The 27712-nt window shown below is 36.2% G+C and overlaps 3 protein-coding genes across 4 annotated transcripts; 1 reads left to right on the top strand and 2 right to left on the bottom strand.

Annotated features, from left to right (window-relative positions):
* Positions 1–1053: 1053 nt before the first annotated feature.
* LOC149477224 (facilitated trehalose transporter Tret1-like) lies at positions 1054–27712 on the bottom strand. 2 transcript variants are annotated; one of them, XM_089710584.1, is made up of 12 exons: positions 27616–27712; positions 23024–23133; positions 17510–17629; positions 16836–16991; positions 15727–15894; positions 13606–13741; positions 12614–12843; positions 12022–12216; positions 9194–9295; positions 2240–2314; positions 1739–1901; positions 1054–1218 (listed from the first exon to the last, which is right to left on the bottom strand). In XM_089710584.1, the coding sequence occupies exons 1-12, from the start codon at positions 27671–27673 to the stop codon at positions 1055–1057; spliced, it is 1677 nt and encodes a 558-aa protein (XP_089566710.1). In that variant the 5' UTR covers positions 27674–27712; the 3' UTR covers position 1054. The 2 variants fall into 2 exon arrangements, with proteins under 2 accessions (XP_089566710.1, XP_089566711.1); XM_089710585.1 differs by having other exon boundaries at positions 9200–9295.
* Positions 2495–3772, bottom strand: LOC149477226 (uncharacterized). Its single transcript, XM_089710628.1, has one exon. The coding sequence runs from the start codon at positions 3694–3696 to the stop codon at positions 2881–2883; it is 816 nt and encodes a 271-aa protein (XP_089566754.1). The 5' UTR covers positions 3697–3772; the 3' UTR covers positions 2495–2880.
* Positions 4225–7356, top strand: LOC149477225 (uncharacterized). The gene is made up of 5 exons (XM_089711016.1): positions 4225–4427; positions 4545–4686; positions 4930–5025; positions 5107–5263; positions 6917–7356. The coding sequence occupies exons 1-5, from the start codon at positions 4225–4227 to the stop codon at positions 7084–7086; spliced, it is 768 nt and encodes a 255-aa protein (XP_089567142.1). The 3' UTR covers positions 7087–7356.

Below are 27712 nucleotides of genomic sequence, written 5' to 3'. Positions count from 1 at the left end.
AGAAAGGTCGCAGAATATCCCCAAAGCATTCTTTGAATTTTCCCATGCTTTGTATATATGTGACAAAAGAGCTACTCCGGCATCAGTGGTAGAGCGCCCCTTTGTGAAACCATACTGTTTGGCGTGCAGTAAACCATTTGATGCAAAATGACTATTTAATTGGTTTAAAATTAGTTTCTCGAAGACTTTGCTCAAAGTTGGTAATATGGAAATTGGCCTATAGTTATTACTGTCTTCTTGGTCACCACTTTTAAATAAAGGAATAACTTTGCTAAACTTTAGTAAATCAGGGAATATACCACAGTCGCAACACTGATTAAATATAAACGCTAGTTGATTGGCAATGTTTTCTATGATATTATTTACTAAATTTACAGACATACCCCAGAGATCACATGTTTTTTTTAAATTTAATGTTTTAAAAGTTTTAACAATTTCATCAGCAGTCACGTGTCGCAATTCAAATAATTTGTTACACTCAGCAACGTGATCCCTCAATAAAGACTCTGCAAGCGCTGAAGACGAATTTAAATTCTTAGTTAAACTAGCAGGGACACTACTAAAGAAATCTTCAAAAGCAAGCGCAACATCAGCACTTTTGTCAATGACCCTACCAGAATTGACAAGTTTTATGGTACTATCGTTTGATCGGATTTTGCCCAATTCACCATTAATAATTGTCCAAACCGTTTTAACTTTATTGTCAGAGTTGCGTATTTTGTCTCTGATATACAAACTCTTGGCAGTGAAACAAACTTTTTTAAATGTTTTTGAATAATTTCTAACATAACTAAGAAATGACAAGTCTTTGTTATATTGTTTCATACCATATAACTCGTACGTTCCTGCATCTGTGTATACTAGGAGTTGCCCATTGGCTGAATGGTAAATCCTTGGTAATAGATAAAGATTTAATTTTAAATATTTTTTCATATTCACTATGAATGAACTTAAAAAGAAAGAAAGAAATTTATAATATTAGTATAGATTATATTTGACTGAATAAAATTTAAAATAAGTGTTGAATAAAAAAAGTTTGAATTTCAGGTTTTTACTAATATAGCGCAAATTGTACTAATACAATGGCATAATTAGTAACCAAAGATACAAAGTGCAGTGGTAGTACAGCGTCGACTATAAGAAACTCGGAGGCGTTCAGTTTTGTTAATCGAAACTTTATCATTCGCAGCATATTCTTTGCGTACCTCCTGGTTTGACCTGAAAAAAATTCAGAATAGGTAATAATTTGAGAAATCGTTATCTATCTATATAAATAAAAATGAAACCCGTTTTCCTTGGTCACGACATCACGCGTGAACGGGTGGACCGATTTCGATAATTCTTTTTTTATTATATTCCTATATGTACGAAGATGGTTCTTATGTAGAGAAAACGTAAATATGTACCACGGGTGAAGCCGGGGCGGACCGCTAGCTGTAGTTAATAATTGGTAGATAACAGTAAGGAAATTTCAAATTTCGTTAAAATAATACGTTTGGAGGATGCAATAATCGGTGATGCAATAATTCAATATTTAACATAATAAGTTTCTTTGGCAAAAAGAGTTTCTTTCAATTTTGTATAATAAAATTGTATTTTATGGCTATTAAATAGATTAATATTTTAATTAATGTTGTTTTGAAACAATTAGATTATACCGCATTCTTTTGGACTACATAGCTTTATTCTGCGGTTTTCCCTTTACATGAAATAAACAACTAGATAATAATAAACTTACGTGAATATGAACTTAATGTGAAGCAGATAAGATTCATTCTTGCGTGCTGTGTTTGCTTGTAAAACATTTCTAGCGCCACACAAAATGCTATTTCAGATACGGAACCTTTAAACATCCACAATGCAATACTATATAGCTGATTAACTAAACTGGTTCTAGTCATCTGTGAAAAATTGTTTAAAAAGGCCTATTCAAACTAGAGCGGTATTCGGCGGTGGGTATACCACGGTATCCCGATGGCACGCGATTATATCTCTTACATAGTATATTATAGAGACTCTAATCGCGTACCTATCCAAGTATACCAATCGGTACTCCATATACTGTGTGAGGGTAGTTCACAAATAGCAATTTTTGATAACCATCAAGACGTATAACATCTTAATCTCCCCTTTTAACGGATTTTAAATCGCGTTTAAAATACGTTTAAAATCTTTAAATCTTTAATTTCTAAATACATAGTATGAAGCTAGATTGATATGTAAAAGTTTTCTTTATTACCTTTGATGACGATAACAAATATATTTCGACATAACTCAAAGTCAGCAGGAACATGGAGGCAAAATGAAATAAAACCTGAAAATTAAAGATTCTGTTATTTACGAATTTATCTGCACTGTAATTTATATACAGGTGACAGAAGATTTCATTGAGACAACCACGAGACAACCTAACTGAGTTAAAACTTAAAAGTAAGGTTAGCTTTGCACTCAGTGTGAAACATTTCGTTAATTATTGTACTCCAATCCATGATTTTCGAGTCTTAATCGACCCTCTGCACTATCGGCAGCATTGGGCGAATAGAGGCAATCACGATATTGTATAGGGCCTAAATGTCTATGATCGGCGTCAGTGTAGACTGTCCGTAACTGCGGCAAACATCCACTACCCATCATTTGTTAGGCCAACGCTCTCGATTGTGAAGAGGGCCCATTATTATTATCTTCTATAGCAACTAATACATTTATATTTAATTACTAGTGGTCCGCCCCGGCTTCGCCCGTGGTACATATTTAGTATCCTATGTCCTTCTCCTGGCTCTAAACTACCTCTTTGCCAATTTTCAGCTAAATCGGTTCAGCCGTTCTTGAGTTATAAGTGGAGTAACTAACACGACTTTTTTTTATATAATTATATAGATTTCAAAACTCTACCTTAAATTTAGAAGTTTGTACAAGCATGACGTAAGCATCCGATATATTTTTAAACGCTCTATACATTCCTTCAGTTATGTGCTGATCGTTTTCATCATTATTTTTATTGACAATGAGGATTTCGTTCAGCCTTTTGAGCTTAATTGACAAGAAGAAAAAGACGACCAACGAATATTGTATTTCCAAATCGAAAATTATAGTCGACAGTATATAAAAACCCCTGAGAAGACTCCAGTCATTCCGCCACAACGTCTTCGCGATAAACATTAAGGAGTAAGTCAGGCACATCATAAAGTAAAACATCCATAGTAAAATCTTCATCATTTTCTTATCGTTAGGCAGAAAGTTCTCAATTTCCTGTATCTTCAAAACAATATTGACATTTATTTCGCTCTGATAGAAGTTGAGAATGGAGATAATTGTGAAACTGACTGCATAGCTGCTATAAACACTGATATAGATGTACTTAAGAGGATTCTGGTCGAAAGTGTCCATGAAGCTTACAATAATACGGATTAACAAAAAATATTCGATTAACAACCCAAGAACTGTGTATACCACATCCTGTTTTGTGTTGGGCGTAATGAAGCCATCTGTTATATAAAATTTTCTTACACATAACGCGTTGCTAATCACATTCATAGGTAGTAATATTTTTCTGAATTCTTCATCTACAAAATTATTCAAAAGTTCTACAGGTACGCCATTCATTTTGCCTAGGTAAGAATCGATAAAACTCAATAATGAAATTGCTTCTTTATTAGTGTTATGAATTGCTTTTTGTTGTTTGAGTGACATATTCATAATGCGATTGAATTTAATAATTCAATACATTCCTATCAAGTTACTTGCATATTGTTAGTATTATCTTTCTTGTTAAATGTTATTACTTGCATTGACACTTAGAAAATGTAGTCGTTTCTTGGAGTTAAAACTTGATTCTATTAGAAGTATTTTATCTCATATATTATATAGTAGTAAGTAATTAAATTACGAAAAATATTTTCAATAACTATAGTCCATATCAGTTTGATGTTATTACATTTTTCATGGTAGTTCAAAATGTCGACAAATACGAATGAGTTTCTTTCAAATTACATCGACGAAGATTTTCAGTCATCGCTACTGCCTCTACAAATTTTGGAAACCATTTTCCTTCACTCTATGTACAGAGTTAAAAATAATTTTATTTATAATAACAGCCGTACCTACAGTGTAATATGCTTGGTTATGACATCTTTGTTTCTTTCCTTGGAAATCTATACATCGGAGTTCATAGAGGTTATTAATGCTCCATTGACCGCTTTTATTTACATGAATATGCTTCTTAATATGATTGGCATGATTTTGATCTATATCAACAACGTTATTTGTTCTGACAGCTATATTCAATTCATCATGTCCATTCAAAAGGCCTCTAACACTCTCTCGTTTAACAACAAGTTAAAAAGTTTTGCTATTTGGAACTGGATTCAACTTTTCTGCCTTATCTTTGCATTTGTCTTCTTCAATCTGATTATCTTCTATTTGTACATGTCCCATTTTACATTTAGTATGTTTTTCATTATTTTTTCTAATATTTACTTTGATATCAAAATATGTGCCGCGTTTCGGCTTTTGAAATTGATGAACAAAGTTATGTGTTATTGGAGTGAACGTTTGGACTACTTAAGACGCCACGAAGATGATATTAGCAAGAAGGATAAGGGGTGTCACGTTTACGAATCAATGTTCGTTATTTACTTGGATATTTTGAAGGCGTACGAGTATTATAAGAAGATCTTTCAAATGCCGGTAATATTAATGTACTATATTGTGAAAAATAAAATACAATCACTTTGGCTGAAGTTATCAAGGGAGTAGATTTACGTACGACTTTTTTTTATTTAATTCACGCATTAATTTTTTTATGGGTTTTCAACTATTCATCTATTTCTACTAGAATTTTATTCTCTTCCAAACAAACTTTATATAATATTATCTTTCTAAATGAGTCTACGTCGTTTGAAATTGATAAATTATTTTATGTTTTTGCAGATATTTTGGCTGGTCTTCGACACATTTATACACACATTGAATTATATTCAAATATACATAGAATTGACGAAACTAGGGCATTATATCTATAAATTTGTAAGTTAGTTTTATATCAATTATTAACTACATATACCTATTGTGATTTTGGTAAACAATGTTCTCTTTTTCTTCTTTCAGGAACTCGAAAAGACAATTCAAGTTTTTGTAACTATATGGATGCTGAAGAACCTAATGAATATCATTGTTCTTGTCAAATCATGTGAAGAATTTTATAAGAACATTTTGAGCATTGACCAGAAATGCACCTATCGTATGTCTCGTGAAATCCCAGTTGGTAGGTTTGTTTCTTTCACAACAGAAAATAGTTGCAAAAAAGATTTGCTTTGAAAAATGACTATTATTGTAGTCCTCTTGAAAACTGTTGGCACCTGTTGGCTGTTGGTCAAATCTTATGATTACTGAGAAAAAACTGACTACGTAAAGTAAACATTATTGGACAAATATATAATATATTCAGAGGCACTCAGTGACGAGTTTTAAAAACAATTTTCACTGCTAATATTTTCGAGGACATTCATTATTTGTCATTCTTATTATAGTCCATTGAAAAGTTACATTTGGGGTTGCGTTTTTTAGAGGAAGCAATTTTATTTTTGTGATGTGTAGGGGGGGTCAGTGTGAAGCTAAAACCAAGTTTGTGAGGTCGCCACCCTTGTCCCACGGCCGCCATCTTGAAAATAGCTGCTGAAATGGTTTTTACGATATATCTCTTAAACTGAACTAGAAATAAAAAAGTTATGAGCGAAAATGTTCAGAAATTAGAGATATTCATATTTTTCAATAAAACTTTTTTTTATCATTTTACGAAGAAATTATATCAGACCATTTTTGTAGCTTATTTTTCGAGGAACAGCTTTATATACAAAATTTTTTCATTAAGTAAATAGCTAAGGTTTTACAGCGCTCCGAAGTGAGAACTATTTTTCAGTACTCTTAGCTATACAAAAAAAAAAATGTTGTATATAAAAGTTGTTCCTCGAAAAACAATCTACAAAAGTGGTCTTATGTCATATTTTCGTAAAATGATAAAAAAAGTTTTATTGATAAATATAAATATCTCTAACTTCTGAACATTTTCCCTTATAACTTTTTTATTTCTAGTTCTACGACAAAAAGTTACTAGACCAAAATTGTAGAGAATTTAATTTGCAACAAATATTGTTAACAATTTTTTTTATCAGATAAAGAGTTATATCGTAAAAACCATTTCAGCCGCTATTTTCAAGATGGCGGCCGTGGGACAAGGGTGGCGACCCCACAAACTTGGTTTTAGCTTCACACTGACCCCCCCCTACACATCACAAAAATAAAATTGCGTCCTCTAAAAACGCAAAGTTAGGCCTAAAAAATGTAACATTTCAATGGACTATTATCATAAGTTTTACATCGTTCTTAAAACTAATCAACACTTCCTCCATCACCCGTTTCAAGCTGTCAGCTGTGCTTTTTCTCACTTCACAACTAAACTCATATCTAGATATGTTATAATTAATTGAAATTTATTTCCGTATTGTGTGTCATTGTCACACGTCTTTTCTTAGACCGCGTTTCCATCTGCAAGAAGACTTCCGCAAGAAATGTCCGACAGTCTGTCTGACAGCAGCTTGAAAGTGTAAGCCCGCGTTTCCACCTGCAATTAGACTTGCAAGCTGCTGTCAGACAGACTGTGGGACATTTCTTGCGGAAGTTTTCTTGCAGATGGATACGCGGCCTTAGGCCTTAAGCCTTAGCCTTTTTCTTACCTTTCAATTTCATATAAATCGCATTGTCGTTGAGATGTAAAGTAGTCTCTTTTTGAGAGACAGACAGAGAGAGCTATTTAGTTATTTTTATGTTAGTTAAGATTAATAAAAATTTCTTATCCCTAATATTCTGAACTTGTTGTGACATAGAGGCTTTGACTTTAATGTGGGGAATATTGTTACAGGAGAGTCAAAACTATACAAGAATATAGTGAGAACAAACAAAGCGTCGTTCAGGAAGTACATGCTATACGGCCTCTTTACTTTTGACGCGACTTTACCCGTGGGACTGGTCCAAACTGTTACCACTTATGTTATAGTGTTGTTACAATTTGCATTAAATGATCCAAAATAAAATACTATTAAGGGCTGATTATTCAATCCTTGGTTAAAACTTATTCATCGAATAATGTATAAAACTACCATTTTAAAAACGTATTCTAATTCCCGTATTTGACAGTTTACAATTATCGTGTTATACTTTATTGGACGGATAAGTTTTATCCAAGCATTGAGAAATCGGCCCTAAAACTGGCAATTAAATATTGTAATCAATAACCATTCTTATTACAAGTATCTGGTACTTATGTATTGCAAGTAATTTTTTGTTAAATCTAATTTGATTAACATATCATCGTGTTTAATATTATAGTTTATACACCTAGTTTCATATTATGTTTTATTTGTGCCTAGTGGTCCTTAATAATAATATCCTTAACAAAAAATGTTTTAAATCAAATACAATTAGGAATTATTATATCTTCTACTTCTACATTTTTAATATTATCCTTGATATTGTGAGTGCGTTTTCTTTGTGATTATAAAACAGCTTTACTTCAAACGGTGTAGATAAGTTTTGGAAAAATTAGTTTTACTTCAAAGTTCCAACCTTAACTATTATGAAGTAGGTTCATTTTGTATTTGTTTGTTCATTTAGTTCGAACACGATTTAAATTAAAATGCCTTTCTATTAATTAGAGAAGAAGCATTTCAATTAAAATAATGATCATGCTATCATTTCAAATTGTTAATTAGGAACAATTAATAGCTATTTTTCTCAGTTGATTTAGCGATTAAGAATGACATGCGTAATTGATACCTCCATAGTTTATGTAACGGTGCATTAACATCAAACGAGCGAATGCTCATAACCCCACTATGTCATTTTTTTTAGTGTAAACTTAGAGCTAGAGCAAAAGCATTATTTCGTTGTTGTTAGTGCGTTCAGAAAGATTCTATGCAATATTCTCACACCGAACATCACTGAATACAAGTATTCGTTTACACTAAAAGATCACGAAATAATGCTCTTGCTAGAGCAAGAGCAGAGATAGATCTCTAGTTCTATGTTCGTTTAATGTAAAAGCACCGTTACATTGTAAAGTTCTTCCTACATGGAGATGGAAAATTGGTCGAACAAATTTTGCGATTTATAAATTTAAATATGCAATACATGCTTTTTATTGGTATAAAAAAAATGTACCAAACTTAAACATTAAATTAATAATTTAATGTTTAAGTTTGGTACATTTTTTTAATAAATAATATTAAATGCTACAATATTGTTTATTTACTTTGATTTAACTCATTATAAATTAAATATAATCCAGATTTTCAAATTACATATAATTATGTAAAATTTTGCTGTGGAAAAGTAAAGTAGGTAAGGCAATAAATAAAATACTGTAGATACGCTTATTTTAACAATTTAATAACTAGGTACTTATCAATACATAAATTACAATATAAAATACGAAAATAATCAATGATTTTACCATATTCTGAATAATTCCAGACAATCATGTATTTATTTACACAGAAATAAGAATATCTACTATTGTTAAAGGTCTTTACATTCATATCGATACTGCAATTAAATTTGTCTTATTCGCAAATGGATATAATATTATATCATTAATAATTCATTAAATTATTGTTCTTACTGCTTTTGAAAATTTTATATCTTAAAGTCTCATAAATTATTATCAGAGAGAAACATCCTTCCAATCAAATTTACCATTGATACATCAAGAACACGTGATCCGAATTTGATGTTGTTCGAATTATAGATAATACAATCAAAACTTTATGAGGCGGCATGATTTCGCTCGTTCTATTCATTTCTTTACCCTTGAGATTCAATACATTTTTACTAGCAATCTGAATGCCTAAACTACAGTCACATAATAACATTTCTAGCAGTCACTATATTTTAAAATTACCTATATCATTATTCATTTTATACATGCATTTATATAATTTCATACAATCACTTCTACCAAACAGTCCGTCACTTAAAATCTAGATGTATCTTCGTTCTGCGCTGCTAATTCCCTCTTCTCCTTTTTGGTTCTCAAATCGTCATAAATTTCATCCAATGGTCTTGTTTTTGTCTCTGGCACACTCACAATCACATACAATGCTGTCAGTAAGCACATAGCACCAAATATATAGAAGGGAACCTTTACACCAATTGCTCCAGCCAGAAGCTTGAAGAATAGAACTTGGAAGAAGTCTATGAGCGATGCGAACGCCATGGACGTTGCAAGCACTGTCCCACGATACTGAAAGATAAGTTTACATGAAATTAGAATAATAAACGCCATCCAAAATCCTGTAAATGAGCCAAGTATCGCTGCTCAGTTTTACTACCGGAAAAAGTTGTGAGATCCATGTAATACCAAGTCGGTTAACGTATTTTGTCCCTATTTAAGGGACCTTCTTTCTTAAGTTATTTCATAAATTATTATCATATCAATGTTAAAAATCTTTAGAGTTTTAAATAAACAGATCGACTTAGCCATTCTTAGCAGTTCACTGATTAATTAATAATTGAGAGGGTAACTGCGAGAGTTACGAGAGCTAGAAAGAATAAAGTTGGTACGGACTATGAGTACTATAAAATCTATCAGTAGTGATTGTTTGATAAGATCAGCTATTTTAAGAATTTCCATTTTATCTATAAAATTGCCAAAAAAACTAATGACGCATCCATCCATAGTCTTATCTCTATTATCATGAAATTAACCATGTTTTTCTCAACTTCCGTCTAATAGGTACATTGATAAAATCTTTCAATTGTCGCTAAGTGATAAAAATGACATTATGAGATATCAGTCTGTTGCTTACATAGTAACACATTACACATATCCAAAATTTTCAATTAACTAACCTAAAGAAGTATATCTAAATAAGAAGGTACATCTCAATACAGGGATTGAAAACAATTCCCGTAGACACTATATTTAGGAACATCTTTATTAAAAAACACTAGCTGCTCGTCCCGGCTTCGCCTGCCGACTCGACAAAAACAAAATAAAATATAGCTCTACACTCAGTGATAATGTATTCTATTGGTAAAAGAATATTAAAAATCGGTTCATTAGATTCAGAGATTACCCCAAACTATAATATAATTACGACAAATTTTAACTATTTTATTATGTCTCCGTCAGATTGAAAGATATTTGATTTTTATTCTAAAGAATAAGTATCTTATATTCTTATATACAGGGTGTACCAAAAAGTAGTGATGAACGGAAGCTGAGAGGTAGAGGACCTAGAGGGCTATCCGAATCACCCCCATGTATGTAATGCGATTTTTCGTATTTTCGGAGTTATGACGATTTTTTCAATTTTTCACCTATCGCCGAGTACGATGATATTTTCACTCATGCTGACGTCAATGATTGCGGAAGATGCTTGATTTTTTTTGTGTGCTAAGCTGAAAGATAGGCCAATTCAGTATGGTAACATTTACTATCGTTAGATCTTTGAATGGAATAAAAAAAAGAATGAAATGGCAAGAAAGATAAAATTACCCAGTATGTTCACCACTTCAAGGGCCCGTAAAAAAATAAAATCACATAAAAAAAGTTTTCCGTTTGACTTTTAAAAACTTGCTCTATCTATCAGATAGCTACCCTGAAAATTTCATTTTATTATTCAGAAGGCTTCAATCGAAAAATTTGAATCTAAATGTGGTAAGTGCAAAAATTGAATTAACATGATGATCATTAAAACCAATAAATAGGTGTTTAATTACCAGAAATTTTTAAAATAACCCCGCTGTTGCTCAATGCAAGTGCGACATCACCGTAAAAACTTGTCTTTTAAATGTCTGAATGCCCTTTTATCATTTTTAATGGTTTCTTCTGCTACTATGAATTTCCGGGTTATTTCGTCCAAATTGTGGCAGTCTCTCGTCTTTGTAGTATCCCCACGGAAAATAATCAATAGGGTTTATGTCCGGGGACCGTGCAGGCCAGGCTAAAGGGCCAAGATACCCTGAAAGATGGATTGGTCGTTGCAGCCTGCGCATGCGCCGGTGAAGCCTGCCTTAAAGCCTGGCCTCCACGGTCCCTCGACCTAAACCCCATTGATTTGTTTCAATGGGAATATTAAAAAGACTTCGGCTACTTGAGAGAATGCCACAATTTAGACGAAATAACCCGGAAATTCATAGTAACAGAAGAAACCATTAAAAATGATAAAAGGGCATTCAGACATTTAAAAGACAACTTTTTACGGTGATGTCGCACTTGCATTGAGCAACAGCGGGGTTATTTTAAAAATTTCTGGTAATTAAACAACTATTTATTGGTTTTAATGATCATCATGTTAATTCAATTTTTGCACTTACCACATTTAGATTTAAATTTTTCGATTGAAGCCTTCTGAATAATAAAATGAAATTTTCAGGGTAGCTATCTGATAGATAGAGCAAGTTTTTAAAAGTCAAACGGAAAAATTTTTTTATGTGATTTTATTTTTTTACGGGCCCTTGAAGTGGTGAACATACTGGGTAATTTTATCTTTCTTGCCATTTAATTATTTTTTTTATTCCATTCAAAGATCTAACGATAGTAAATGTTACCATACTGAATTGGCCTATCTTTCAGCTTAGCACACAAAAAAAATCAAGCATCTTCCGCAATCATTGACGTCAGCATGAGTGAAAATATCATCGTACTCGGCGATCGGTGAAAAATTGAAAAAATCGTCATAACTCCGAAAATACGAAAAATCGCATTACATACATGGGGGTGATTCGGATAGCCCTCTAGGTCCTCTACCTCTCAGCTTCCGTTCATCACTACTTTTTGGTACACCCTGTATAAAAATGAATCGCAAAATGTGTTGGTAAGCGCATAACTCGAGAACGGCTGAACCGATTTCGATAATTCTTTTTTTATTATATTCCTTGAAGTACGAGGATGGTTCTTATGTAGAGAAAACGTAAACATGTACCACGGGCGAAGCCGGGGCGGACCGCTAGTTTAATATATACCTTAAAAGAGAAGATTTCGCCCGTTATAACGGTTCCAAGAGGCAGCAAACCAGCTGAATCGCAAAAGATGCAAATACATAACGTGGTCACTGGGATCCAGGACGGTGCGTCGATGTTATGGTCCTTGAGAACGAACCACGACGCCAGCAGGCACATGCTTAACCCTGATATGATGCAGGTTATGAAAAGGAGAGGCTGAAAAAAAAATAAGTGTACAAAAAGTTAACATTGAAAAATTAATAAAAGTAACAGATCACGATGAAACTGTTTCTGCAAGACGAATATTAATTTATGTTTTATCTGACAAATTCCGGTTTGTTGTGTATTGTTTGTTTATAATTTATTCATATTCAATAACAAATATCTGAACTTGCTTTCTATTTCTCTTTCTATAGGCTTATTTTAAAGCTGATTCAAATAAGCATCTTTTTTTGTATCGCTTCAGATTAGTTTCAAATTGATATTATTTTCTGTTGCATGGTTGCATTGCTCCATCTGCTATATCAAGGGCTATTTTAGATCGACTAGGCACTCGAACTATACAAAATTCTTTCTCAATCAAATACATTGAATTATTATCAAACATACTCACTCTTCTTCCACATTTCTCCACAAGGCTAGACGCAAGAATCGATCCAAAACATTGTACAGAACCCAGCATCATTGCTTGTTGATTTGGATTCAACACCAGTTTAGTTCCAGAAGCTGCTTCTTGGAAGATGTTTCCAGCAAAATTGATAACTGGTACAGCTCCACAGACCTCTCGAGCTAAAGCCGCCATCATGGCTATTTGAAAGGCTCTGAAGAGAATGCGATCGGTCACTGAAAAGTATAGATTCTTTAACCTAGGTACAGTAGTGGTTTGAGATTAGACGAGCGTGTAGTAAATAAATTGATTTTTAATTTGTCTGCGTGTGTTATAACAACACCACTACTTGAACGATCAAGGAAATATGGTGAGGAAACCGTCATGTCGAAGAATGTAAAGTTCGAAAGTCTGACATCTGCACAATCTGCACTTGGCCAGCGTGGTGGATTATGGCCTGTACCCTTATTAGAAGCCCGTATTCCAGCAGTGGGAAAATATTCGATTGGCTCATGATGATGGACCTAATGTATTTATAACGACATTTGTAAAATGTAAATATGTGTCTCTTAATTTTTATAATAAAATGTGCAAAGTAATAATTCCGAGTAAAGAACCTACTTTTTAACAACACAGGAAGTAAGTATATTAATATCATATCAAGTATAAAATATCGTATTCTGATAGGACAAAAGATTCGAGGATTTGATGTTCGCTTAACGTATTGCCCAAATACTTGGAGGCTTTAAATCTGCATGTATTTATTCTGTTAAAAATAGCAATAATACAAATCGATTGAAAATATATATTTAATTAATGTCTCTAATCCGACATTCGTCAGTTTTCAAACTATAACATATCACTACAATCACTAGCTAGGTACTCATTAGGTACTCCTTTTATTACGTTTGCGTATTCATTGATATCGTTAGAAATAAATATAGTCATACTATTATTATTAGTACCGCAGATATAATACTATACTAGTTAGTACTTACAAATTGTCTTTATTGACGATTCATTATTAGATATTTCATCATTTTTCTGTTCTGCCTTAATCAATTCAATTTCTTGCTGAATTGTATCGTCTACAACTGATTGTCTTCTTAACCAAAGAAGTACTTTTTGAGCTTCCTAAAAATTATATTGGCCATTATATTATTAACTTTTAAAGCCTGAGTTTTAAGCTATAGGTAATTTAATATCATTAGTTGCAAGTTTTGACGTGACAACGTCTTATAATTCGATAGCGCCGGCTGCACGCACGAAAAAACATGAATCATGCGGCGTTACCTCGCTCTGAGGCGTTCCATGTAAGGCTTGAAGTGCAAGCGAGAGCGCGGAACGAGCGACAAAGAAGCACAATCGGACGTTGTCACGTTCAACTATCGTCAGTAAACCGACTTTACAGACAACCAATTTTTTTCCTTATAAGGAAGTTTTTAAACCAGTAAGAAATGTCAGTGTGCATAAAATTCCTCGCATGTCGTCTGACCTGGATACAGGCAAGATACAGGTGATCATAAATTAAATGACAATTAACAATTTATAAAATTACATTGTAAATATAAATATTTATTTTTGTTGCCGTTTGAACTTAGAAACTTTATACAGGGTGTCCCACTGTTGGTATACTAAGCTCAAAGGAGGTTATAGTTTTGCATACGCTGAGTACGTAAAAAATAATTTAAAAAATCCAGACGCATTTTTTTTTCAAATAGATGAATTTTTAAAACTCTATGTGTACACCCAAAACAAGCAACCTGCCCAACTTTGCCACCAGCACGTGAGCTATCGTTTAAGATTATGTTTTCATAGACAAAATGCTCATATTAGAGAAGCAGTATATGCCGGCTGCGCGAAGCTACAGAAGAAAACATGGATTTTCAGGAAAAATTTAGCAAAAAATTAATTTTGGACCCAATTTTTTTTTTTAAGTATTTTTTACGTGATCAGTGTATGCAAAACTACAAGTTCCTTCGCGCTTAGTATACCAATAGTGGGACACCCTGTATATAGGCAATAAAATTAACAAAAAATTCACAACACTTAGACCTCATTCACACGAGAGTTAAAAAAGCGTTGCGTTAAAACCCGGCGTTGGCGCTTTTTAAACGTTCTCTCTGTGGTTGTTCATACTAACGCTTTAAAATCACTCATGTCTCGTCTCTGGCTTCAGTAAGACGTGGAAATGGTTTCTGCTAAAATAATTACGTAATGTCAGTTGCGTAATATCTTTATGATATTTATATTATTATATTTGCTTAGAATTCCTCGGAAAGTTTGTTCTTAATAAACCACTTGTAGGTACCTACTTAGGTATTTGTTCAAACTCGTCATCGATAAACATGTTACTTAAAGGAATATGATAAAAATACCTACTGTTTTAATTTTTATATGTTAGGTATATTTGAAAGAAAGAAAGAAGGAAAGATTGGCACTAGCGATTTGTGTTATTAAAAGACGAAAAAGAAAACAAAAGGCATTCTGGGTACATCCTCTGAATGAACAGAGATACTTAAAAGGGCAGTTTGTGACACTGTACGAAGAGTTAAGGCAATACGAATACCCCGGAATTTTTTTAATTATTTTCAAATGTCTATAACGATTTTGAATACAGGAACGGACGAGACTCCACATCTATAATTAATAGTTCGGGATCAACAATCCACGACATCGTATCGATTTTCTGATGATTATAAGCACAACAAACACGTGCTACCGCTGAGCGAGCGTGCGGCATACTGAACGCAGCGCCGGCGCTTTTTTAGCGCTCGTCTGAATAATAGTAAGAAGTTTCCTATGGTCTATTTTATTTAACGCCCAACGCCGAGCGTTGAAAATAGAACACTGCGCGATAAAAAAGCGTCGCGCTTTAAAAGCGCTGACGTGTGAACATATACTTGGGAATGCATTTGTTCTATTTGGACGCTTTTTTAACGGACGTTAAAAAAGCTCTCGTGTGAATGAGGTCTTATAATGTATTTGAGTTGAAATTGATAAAACCTATTGTATTTTTTTCTATATATTTATTCAAGTTCCTCTGTAGTTGCTTTACGCTAGTATTTACTTCTTATTAGTTAATACTTTGGATATTATAATAGATATGCCTCCCTTACCTCAATTCTTCCAGTCTTCACGAGATACGACGGAGATTCTGGTAAGGACAAACAAAGCATAAATCCAACAAGAGATATCGTTACACACACTGAAAGTATTGTAGTATAGCTCAGCAAGTCTCCTATGATGTAGCTAAACAAACTACCACTGGTGTAGAATAGAGCAGGCTGGAAATAAATCGTAAACATCAATACTTAATATTATGAAGCTGAAGAGTTTGTTTGCTTGAACGCGCTAATCTCAGGAACTACTGGACCGATTTGACAAATTCTTTCGGTGTTAGATAGACCATTTATCGAGGAAGACTATAGGCGCGTGTATGTATAAGACTCACGCTAAGACCAACAGTAGCGGAGAAATGTGGGTGAAACCGCGGAGCACAGCTATAGTTAATAATATAAATATCAATGTATAGAATTTTGAAGTGAAACTTCTATAAGCGCGATGAGAGTAAAATTTGAATTCGCGTCATGGTAATACCGTGACGTCATGGAGTAAAGGGACGATTTTGGTATCTTTGAATCTTGCCAAAGAAGTTCCACTTCTGACACGTGTGCTCACTACACGATCTTTTTTTAATAGACCACGTAATTAACAACAACGTAAAGTTGTAATAAAATAAGTTGTATGCACAGGCTTCTCACGGGTTTGGTTTTATTTCAAAATTTAACCATTTATTATTCTAATCCCATCGGAGACGAACGAAAATCATTCAAATCGGTTCGGCCGTTCTGGAGTTAAAAAGGTGTAATAAGACTTTCTTTTATTTACATATAAATATGTACATATAGATACCACAATTTGTAAATATTGTAAAATATACCTTTTCCAAGGTTCTATTTTATACGGTCATGTTTTATGGAAAATTTTACCACAGCACCTATATAAATTTATAAGCAATTTCGAAATAACTTCAGAGTTCATTCATAAGGGTTTACATTATTATAATAGTAGTAAAAATTTAAAAGGATAGTACGGCCGTGTTGATTTTGTGCTCGTTCTGCCAAACTAGATTTATACAACAATTTATATTGAGTAAAATCATAATAAAACTGGCAAAACTGATTCCAACATAAAAAAAAACGTAAGAAAAAAAAATGATACATACAAAGCATCCCAATACTCCTCTGACGTTGTTCTCACTGATCTCTTTGATGTAGACGGGACAGGTGACGAAGGATAGTGCCATCATCACCCCAATCAAACTACGGGCGATGATGAACGCATAGAAGCTGGTGGAGCATAGCTTGAGGATCCAGATACCCTTTGAAATAAGGAGATAATAGTTTATTTCTCTTACATTTATTCGAGCAACCAGGTATAAATAATTGGACATTGTATCTAACATTGTACTGAAAACTAGGTTATTATAACATTAGGTACAAAATTTATAACATAAGAATAAGATGACAGAAGAAGAAGAAAGAACTCTTTGGAAAATCCATACTTAATATTATAAATGCGAAAGTAACTCTGTCTGTCTGTCTGATACTCAATCACGCCTGAACTACTGAACCAATTTGCATGAAATTTGGTATAGATACATTTTGATACCCGAGAAAGGACATAGGATAGGTTTTATCCCGGAAATCCTACGGGAACGGGTTTTTCTCTGAAAAAGCGGGCGAAGCCGCGGGCGGAAAGCTAGTACGATATAAATTTAACAATTTTTTGTTACGCAGGGTGTCCGTGCAACAAATGATAACCGACGTAAAGATATATAAGCATCAGAAAACTAACTATCAATCCATAATAATTATACAATACAAGTAAAATACTTACAGAGCCCACAACAGCAGAGACAAGTAATGTTATTTTTCTTCCATATTTATCACTTGTAAACGCTAACAAATAGTAAAGAGGAACGGACACCAGATATGGGATAGACGCCATCCAGGATATCTGTAAAATAAAGATATTTTTTGATGATTTACTAATTAATTATTTTAGAATTGTAGCCATGTCATGGAGTAAGGCGACGATTTTGGTGTCTTTGAATCTTGCCAATGAAGTTTCACTTCTAACACGTGTGCAAACAGGCTCTTTTTTAAACTAAATCATCCATGCCAATACCCATTGGCATTGATAATTTAGATGGAGTGTTCTCGTCTCAGAGGCCAAGACTCACTTCGGGGTTTCAGCGCCGTAGGAGTAAGTAAGAAAGTAAGTTAAAAAATATAAGTATTTTTCATAAACCAAAGCAACTTATAGATCGGACTAACAAAGTTATAAGCAAATAAGTCTGGCAGGACATAAGGCTGATATTCAGACTATTGCCATAATAAAAAAAACAAGCGAGAGATGAGTGCGAGGAATGTGTGCAAGGTAGGTTTAAGAACATAATGCCGGGTCCAGACTGGTGAAACGTAACATGCAATGTAACATGCAATGAAAGAATTCACCGTCCACATTGCTGCAATGTATCATGAAAGGTAACACACTTTGTAACAATTTCTCATATAGACTACAGGCCCATGTTGAAAAAATTATGGGTCATTTGACCCACCACCTGACCTATCTAGAATGATATAAGAGCATAAAATAATAAGATTCAGCACTATGACGTCACTCGTAAGCTGTCCACCTGAGTGCAGGTGAGAATTCGAAAGTTCAGGTAGAGATTTTTTCCCCTTGTCTCCATGATTTTTGTACGGCGTTGCGGAATAATGGCTTAAAAGCAGTATAGAAATAGTATGACACAGATGCCGTACAAAAATGGTGGTCCACAAAGTCGGAATTTATTTTTATTTTTCGACAGTTGCCGGGGTAAATTTGGTCATTTGATTTTGTACGGCATCTGTGTCATACTATTTCTATACTACTTTTAATCAATTATTCCGCAACGCCGTACAAAAATCATGGAGACAAGGGGAGAAAATCTCTACCTGAACCTTCGAATTCTCATCTGCACTCAGGTGGACAGCTTACAAGTGACGTCATAGTGCTGAATCTTATTATTTTATGCTCTGATATCATTCTAGATAGGCCAGGTGATGGGTCAAATGACCCATAGTTTTTTCAACACGGGCCTGTAGTCTAATAGTTTGGACGTCTTGCGCGCGCGAATTGTGCATTACACGCGCATGCTACGAGCATTACAAGCCGCGCGCGGAGCGATCCGAAATTTGTCGGTTTTTCGACGAACACAAAGGGGCAAGGAACACGACTACGGGAGGTTCGTAGTGAATGCGCGTTATGAGCGCGCTATGCGTCCACACCAGCAGCAAACATGCAATGAAAGGCAGAATGTTACATTGCATGTTACGTTTCACCAGTCTGGACCCGGCATAAGACATTTCACAACTTCGCAACACATCCACGCACATCTCTGGTGGAAAAGCACCCTTAACATAAGCCACAACGTTTGCTAGCTAATATGATAAAACAATAGGAGTATGTTGACTGACCGGTTGGCTTGGTTGGTAGTGGCCCTGTCTTCCAAGACAGAGGTTGTGGGTTCGATTCCCATCCGGGGCAAATATTTGTGTGATGAACATAGATGTTTGCTCTGTGTCTGGGTGTTATATATTATGTGGGGGGCCGTTTGGGGGCCGAGTCACCTCCGTCCGTAGGAGTATACCCTGAACTCTGAAACCCTACACGTGGCCCCCGGGTGGTGCTAAACAGGTGACATGGTGGGAGACAATCGTCGCGGCTAGAATGACCACCCATCAGCTGAAGACGAGTCGCCAAGCGTCCGTGTTCCGACTCGAAGAAGCTGATGTAGCCTTAGTGAAGACGGGTCGAATCAGTTGCGCTCTGACAATCGGGACGATCTGACGCACACTGACGTTTCTGCATCTGGTGGCTAGTCATGGAGGCTAGCGGGATCCGAGGCACGGTGCACCGCTGGCCGACCGCTGGTCAGTAGGGGGCCCAAGTAGCGTGCTAGCCACTCGCGAAAGGCTGCCCCGCCAACCAGCGAAAAATCCCAAGTTGCGCCATAGTGCCGGTTGGCGACCGGACGAGAGGGCCCTATGGACAACTTGGGGGGGCTCGGGCGTCCCCGCAGTCTCCAAACTAGTCCCCAATAATGCGGTTGCTAAGTGTGTGTCTCTGGTCCTGATGTTAAGCGCCTCGATTCACTGCCGTTTTCATACCTTCTTCACTCTCCTATTAAAAAAAACAATATGAAAGCAAGATACAGAAATAAGGTTGCACAGCGGCAGCACTCCCTCTCGCTAAAAGTGGACCTCACCAACATCAGAGGTCTCCACTCAAATCTCGCTGCAGTCCACTTCCACCTTGAGACTCATAAACCCTGTATCTTGTTCCTCACGGAGACGCAGATAAGATGTCCGTCTGACTTGGCGTACCTATCTTATCCCGGCTACACCCTGGAGCATAATTTTAAAGCTCGGTCAGGTGTGTGCGCGTACGTCCGAGACGACATCTGTTGTCGGCGTCTCCGGTATCTTGAAGACCCCCATTTTTCCGTACTATGGATGCTGGTGGACACAGGCCCAGAGAAGCTTCTCTATGCATGTGTCTACCGAGCGCACAGCGGAGACCAGGAGACAATCAGGCTCACAGAGTACCTAAGTGAGGTGGCGGACGCTGCTCAACACAAATACCCTTCCGCTCAGCTTGTGTTACTGGGGGATTTTAATGCCCACCACCAGGAGTGGCTATACCCATACCAGTGCACTGACCTAGCTGGGAGAGAGATGCGTAAACTCTCCATTGCATTAAATCTCACCCAGCTGGTCCAAGGAGCGACGCGGGTTCCTGATGTTGAGAGCCATACAGCCAATTGCTTGGACCTTCTGCTGACAACAGATCCAGACCGTTACTCGGTAGCGATTTCCTCGCCGCTTGGCAGCTCCGATCACTGTCTGGTGAAATCTGTATCTGTCTACTCGCCGCCCGATCCCAGTCCTAGGGGCTCTCGGCGCGTGTGGCAATACAAGTCAGCAGATTGGGATGAGATGCGTTCCTTTTTTGCGTCTTATCCTTGGCGGCCTGTCTGCTTTTCTTCTGAAGACCCTTCGACCTGCGCGGATGCTGTGACTGATGTGTTGCGTCAGGGAATGGAGTACTTTATTCCATTCTCGGACGTAGCCATGTCCGGCAAAGCTCAGCCCTGGTTCAGGGCCGATTGCAGACGTGCTGAAGCGCTAAAGCATGAGGCATATCTGGCTTGGGTTGACGCTCGACACCGCAAAGCGAAGGACGTATCAGAAAAGAAGAAAGCCTTTAACCGTGCCGCCAAGTCCTGCAAGAAGGCTCTACGGAAAGCTCGATTCGACCACGTTAGCCGTATAGGGAACAAACTGGCTTCTTACCCCTCTGGTAGTAAAGCGTTTTGGTCCCTGGCAAAGTCGGTTGAATCGAATTTCTGCCGCCCCTCACTTCCCCCACTGCTGAAACCAGACGGGACGCTGGCTCACACCGCCGTAGAGAAAGCGAACCTATTTGCCACTCTATTTGCGGAAAATTCACGTCTGGATCCCGCCAGCGCAAAACCTCCCAGTCTACCTGGATGCGAGGCGAATATGCAGGAAATTCGCATCCGTCAGACGGAGGTTCTTAAAACGCTGCGGAATCTTGATGTGAATAAAGCCAGTGGCCCTGATGGAATTCCAGCCATAGTTCTAAAAACCTGTGCGCCTGAACTTGCTCCTGTTTTGACACGCCTCTTTCGCCTTTCGATGACGACTGGAAAAGTACCGAAATCTTGGAAGCTTGCCAACGTGCAGCCTGTGCCCAAAAAAGGCAGTCGTGCCGACCCTTCCAACTACAGGCCAATTTCAGTCACGTCCATACTCTGTAAGACTATGGAACGTGTACTGAACAGCCGGCTTCTGGCACACCTAGAAGCGAATGACCTCCTCAGTGACCGTCAGTACGGGTTCCGCCGAAACCGGTCCACTGGGGATCTTCTAGCGTACGCCACCTACATCTGGAGCGAGGCCATCGAGAATCATGGTGAAGCACTTGCTGTCTCCCTTGATATCTCAAAGGCCTTCGATAGGGTCTGGCATGATAGTCTTATTGGCAAGCTTCCATCCTACGGTCTGCCTGCTGGTCTCTGCGCCTGGATCTCAGATTTTCTGAGGGACCGGTCGCTTCGGGTAGTCGTCGACGGCTGCTCGTCCGACCAAATGGCTATAAATGCCGGAGTCCCTCAGGGATCAGTTCTCTCCGCAACACTCTTCCTGCTTCACATCAACGATCTGCTGAAACCCGGTATCTATGGGTACGCAGACGATAGCACTGTTGTTGAGAGATATGTATCCAGCGCGCGAGCCAGTACGGCACAAATTCAGTCTCTACGGGAGGCGATGGTTGATCGCATGAACTTGTCCTTACAGGCGGTCTCCGACTGGGGCGATGCCAATCTGGTCAAGTTCAATGCGGCTAAGACCCAGGCGTGTCTATTCTCCGCTAAACGGAGTCCATTCCACCTGACTCCGAATTTCCAAGGTGTGTCCGTGCCGATAACTAACCACCTTGAGCTTCTTGGTATCACCTTAACGCCCACTCTGAACTTTGGTTCCTTCATTGAATCTAAAGCCCAAGTAGCCTCAAAAAAGCTTGGAATTCTGGCGAAGGTGAGACAGTATTTCAGCCCGGGACAGTTGCTCAACCTTTATCAAGCACAAGTCCGATCGTGCATGGAATACTGCTCTCACCTCTGGGACGGATCCGCCAAGTACCAGCTGGAGGCGCTTGAGGCGATAGAGAGGCGTGCCAAGAGGCTCATAAACGACGATGACCTAGTAGGCAAAAAGCTCCAAAGCCTCGGTCACCGCCGCAGAGTGGCCAGCTTATCGGTCTTCTATCGGATACACTTTGGAGAGTGCGCTGCGGAACTGCACGTTCTCGTTCCGCCATCCCCGTTCTTCCATCGATCGTCGAGGCGCACAGATTCTAGGCATCGCCATACGGTGGACGTTCCATGTACCCGGACTAAGCGGTTCGGTTCCACATTCTTTATCCGGACCGCGAGGGACTGGAACATGCTTCCTGAGTCTGTGTTCCCCGACGAGTACAATATGGGGGTCTTCAAGCGTAGAGTGAACAGGTACCTTCTAGGGAAGCGCGTTCCATCTTAGACCACATCTCAGCTTAACATCAGGCGAGATTGTGGTCAAGCGCTTCCCTATTACCAATAAAAAAAAAAAAAAAAAAAAAAAAAAATGTGTGTTTATCAGCCATCTGCCCCCCTATGCAAGTGGCTTTCTGTTAGCGTAGCGTTCAATAGAATAGACTACGAATGTATGAGATTGACGTAAGCTGTAGATACACTGTCCTGAAATATTATATTAAATATTATTATATAATATGCTATACCTCTATATCAGGGAGTGGTTCTCCTCTTGGTGAGTTCTTTGATTGCAATAACAGGGCCATAGGGGACATCCACCCCAAACTGTTGCCATAGCTGAATACTGGGAGACATACTGTAAACAAACACCTTTTGTATAAAAGTTTGTTATGATAGAACGTAATGTTAAGAACTAAAAATTTATCAAAATATTATGATACTGTTAGACGTAACTTTTGATTTAATGATTTTGTGGATGAATAGTTGTCACTATTTCCTGTCAAAACATGTTTAGCTTTTCCTTTGACTCGTGGCGCATTTGACGACGTGGTTGGCGCAGTGGTAAAGTAACTGCCTACTGAGCCGACGGTCCCGGGTTCGATCCCCGGTCAGGGCAAATATTTGTGTGATGAACTCAATTATTTGTTCTGGGGTCTGGGTGTTATCTATATACATATTATGTATTTATTAAATATTATATTTATCGTCGCCTAGTACCCACAACAGAAGCCTTAATTGAGCTTACTGTGGGACTAGGTCGATTTGTGTAATAATGTCCTGTAGTATTTATGTATTATTATTTATTATTTATTATTCGTACGAATCGTGCCTAGAGGCCAGTCTCCCTTGAGTATATATTATTATGTTCTGTGCTAGGGGCTCGGATGTTGTTTATACGACGTTCGACCCAACTACCCTCACTTTGCTATTAGTCGTTGACTTGCTGCGTTTTGTTATCAACTGCCTACATCAATTAGGTAGCTGTGTAGAATCGCAGTACATTCTTATTACATTCAAACTAATATTTAACCAGGACTCGCGTGTTATTTCTTACAATACTTTATTTTTGTTTTCTTTTGTGTGTTTTCCTTTTTCCTTTTGAGGTCCGTTGTTGTGGTCTATACTCTATTCTAATGTCACACTGACCATAAAATCATATTTAAAAAAAACATGTTTTCTTCAAAGAACGTAATTGTAAAAGCTATCATAATGTTATTTTGATGGTTTTTTATTAGAACTAATCTAGTCTAGTTAACAACTTGAAAAACACGTTAATTCTTGATAAAGTTCTAAATTGGATTGGATTTGTAATTGAGTGCATAAAAAATTGCATTACTTTTTATATATTATGTAATAAGATGAAAAAACTCGTCACTATTTAAGATATTTTGAAATTATTTCAACAATTACAGTTATTGAGATCAATCTTTACTAATATTATAAAGCCGAAGAGTTTGTTTGTTTGAACGCGCCGGTCTCGGGAACTACTGAACAGGAGCAGAGCAATGCGGGTAAAACCACGGGGCATATATAGCTAGTTAAAAATAATAGACAGAGCGCCTGTCCTTGCTTTTCTTTGAGAAATTGAAGATGCTCGTTTTATAGTGTTTAAAACTTCGGGTAAATAATCTCTAAATATACTATTTTTATTTGAGTATTTTGTAATTGTGGATTTTGTCTCTTGTTTTCAATTATGTTTTAAAAATGTATTCACGTGATAATTAAAAGTCTGACTCTTTAGTAAATGTGGTAGCTATCAGATAATTAATATACATATAATAAAAAAAGATTAATTATTATTATTCTAAAATAAAAGTGACGACAATTTAATCTACAAGTAGTTACTACTTACAATTTATGTCATCAGAGACAGTTCTTGTTTAAATATTGGTTCTTTATACAAATCTATACTAATACATAATAAAAAGCTGAAGAGTTTGTTTGTTTGTTTGAACGCGCTAATCTCAGGAACTACTAGTCCGATTTGAAAAATTATTTCGGTGTTAGATAGCCCATTTATCGAGGAAGGCTATAGGCTATAATATATCATCACGCTACGACCAACAGGAGTGGAGCTACGGGGGTGAAACCGCGGGGAGCAGCTAGTAAGTTTACCTATATATTATAGAACTAGCCGCTCCGCGCGGTTTCACCCCCGTGGCTCCTCTCCTGTTGGTCGTAGCGTGATGGTATATTAGCCTATAGCCTTCCTCGATAAATAAGCTATCTAACACCGAAAGAATTTCATAACATTAGATTTGCATAACATTTAGATCGGGCGGAATGGGAAAACATGTAAATAATCAGCCCCCCTAGTCAAGTGGCTTTCTGTTAGCGTAGCGTTCAATAGAATAGACTACGAATGTATGAGATTGACGTAACCTGTAGATACGTTTATCTGCAGCCTACGTCAATCTCATACATTCGTAGTCTATTCTATTGAACGCTACGCTAACAGAAAGCCACTTGACTAGGGGGGCAGATATATTTAATTCAAACGTTGTCAACTTATCCAGATGGATGGATTAATATACAATGGAAAAAAAAATCATGAGTTTATCTTAGAAAAAACAGTTTTTCAGTTGTTTTTTTGACTTTATGTATTCAAAACCTAACTTTAACTTCAAATTTGAAATTGATGATATTTTCTCTTGTAACAGCAATTCAATTCAGATACCTAAATATATCGTAATTTTGTTCTTTCGAAATAATAATCGTCACTAGTCATTAACATCATTTAAGTAACTTATTATGGTAACATTCCAACGTTTAATACGAAAAAAAAAATGAAATTCGATGAATTCTTAATTATTGTGTAAAAATACATTTCGTTTTAGCAAATTGTTTTATAATAAGTATTTTATGGCATGAATATATAAGTCTAGCACCCATAATATACAGGTGTCCCGCTTTCGGTATACTAAGCGCGAAGGGACTTGTAGTTTTGCATACACTGATCACATAAAAATACTTAAATAACAAAATTACGCGAAAAATTTTTTGCTAAATTTTTCCTTAAAATCCATGTATTCGTCTCTAGCTTCGCGCAGCCGGCATATACCGCTTCGCTAATGTGAGTATTTTGTCTATGAAAACATAATCTTAAACGATAGCTCACATGCGGGTGGCAAAGTTGGGCGGTTTGCTTGTTGGGGGTGTACACATGGAATTTTAAGAATTCCTCTATTCAAAAAAAAATGCGTCTGGAATTTTATAATTATTTTTTACGTACTCAGCGTATGCAAAACTACAAGTCCCTTTGCGCTTAGTATACCGAAAGTGGGACACCCTGTATAAGGTTTATAACATACTAGCTGCAGTTCGCGGTTTCACCTGCGTGGCTACGATCCTGTCGTAAGAATTTTTCAAATCGGACCAGTAGTTCCTGAGATTATCGCGTACAAACAAATAAAAAGCTCTTCAGCTTTATAATATTAGTATAGATAAGGCCTGTATTAAGTATTTTAAGGGGCAAATGGGCCACCTGATCTTAAGTGGTCAGCACCACCTATATATGCACTAGTAACACTGGTGGTTTTATCAAATATTGCCTTTTCTTAATTCTTCTGCTTATTTAAATAAAACAGAAATAGAAAATTGTAAAAAAGTAGTAGGTATAAGTATATTAATTTATACCTATTATACATCGATCATTGTATTAAATTACATGCACTTGAGAATGCTTATTGATCCATCACAGACAGACGAGATATTTTTTTTTGTATAGCTACTTAGATATAATTTGGTGTTTGTTATCTTTTAAGACCGAAAAGCGCTTCTGAAAGTCTAGTATAATTTTTAATTGTTTGATTTTGAGTTTGATGTTTATGATTAGGTATTAGTTTGAAATACACGTAAGCGTGCTTATTAAGTAAGACCATAGTAAGACCAATTTCAATTCGATACATATTATGTTTTCCTTCATAAGTGTATATTAAATGTAAATATTTTATTTAATTAGAGAAATATGTGTTTCAAAACTCATATTACCTATAATTAATGTCAATATCTACTACTATTTAGATTTGGATGAAATTTGGTACAGAGATAGCTTGAGGAGTGAGAAAGGACCTAGGATAGGTTTCATCCCGGAAATTCCGCTGAAACGGGAACTATAGGTATACGGTAGTTCAATAATTTAAGTTTTAGGAAAAATTTATGCCTATTTTATAATGTAACTATAAAATCGTGCTAAGTATTATTAATAATTATATTAATTCAGATGGTCCACGTCGAAAGAAATAAAAATAATTTGGAAAATCCAAAAGTGCACGCCTCATAATTTTTTTTTAATAAATATTTATTAATTATTATTTTTGTTTATTTAATAACAATTAAACCACATCGAATCAGACCCTGAAAAATGAAAGGGTTCTATTCCTGAGCATACTCAAGCGTAAGAGAAAAAAAAAGACTCGATTAGTAAAGTATTTCGGTCGCTATCGTGTTAACAAGAAAAAGGATCCGCACATACAGACACACGGACGTCCAAGACAGAACTTTTTTAAACTGTTTTTTAACTAGTTTAAATAACAAAAATGACATCAAAAATATCATGAACGTTAAAAATAGTGTTTTTTCTTAATATGTGTGTGTATGTATTATCTTACAAGTGCAATGTATGATACATAAAGACATTTTAAGTTTGAAAAATCAGATGTTTTGCGCGAAGTGACAGTAGTACCCACCTCAACGCTTCGCTTATGAGGCGTGCAATATATTGATGCACATTAGTTTTCTTAATTATACCTTTATTAAACGGACCATCTCAGCATGAAATAACTTCACTATTCACATAGATAAATAAATAATATTATTGTAACTTATAGATACTCACGAGTAACAGCACATAATATTTGATTGATTTTACTTCGAAATGACAATAACCATTTCATATTCACGACTTCACAACACGACACAATCGTTACGACTAA

The sequence above is a fragment of the Colias philodice genome, chromosome 25, assembly GCF_061535455.1.
Source record: "Colias philodice isolate Cphi_HAF_F1 chromosome 25, ilColPhil1 Martin Lab GWU primary, whole genome shotgun sequence".
Taxonomy (NCBI): Eukaryota; Metazoa; Arthropoda; class Insecta; order Lepidoptera; family Pieridae; genus Colias; species Colias philodice.
The sequence above is the reverse complement of the archived record's forward strand: the minus strand, read 5'-3'. Positions and strand labels throughout refer to the sequence as shown.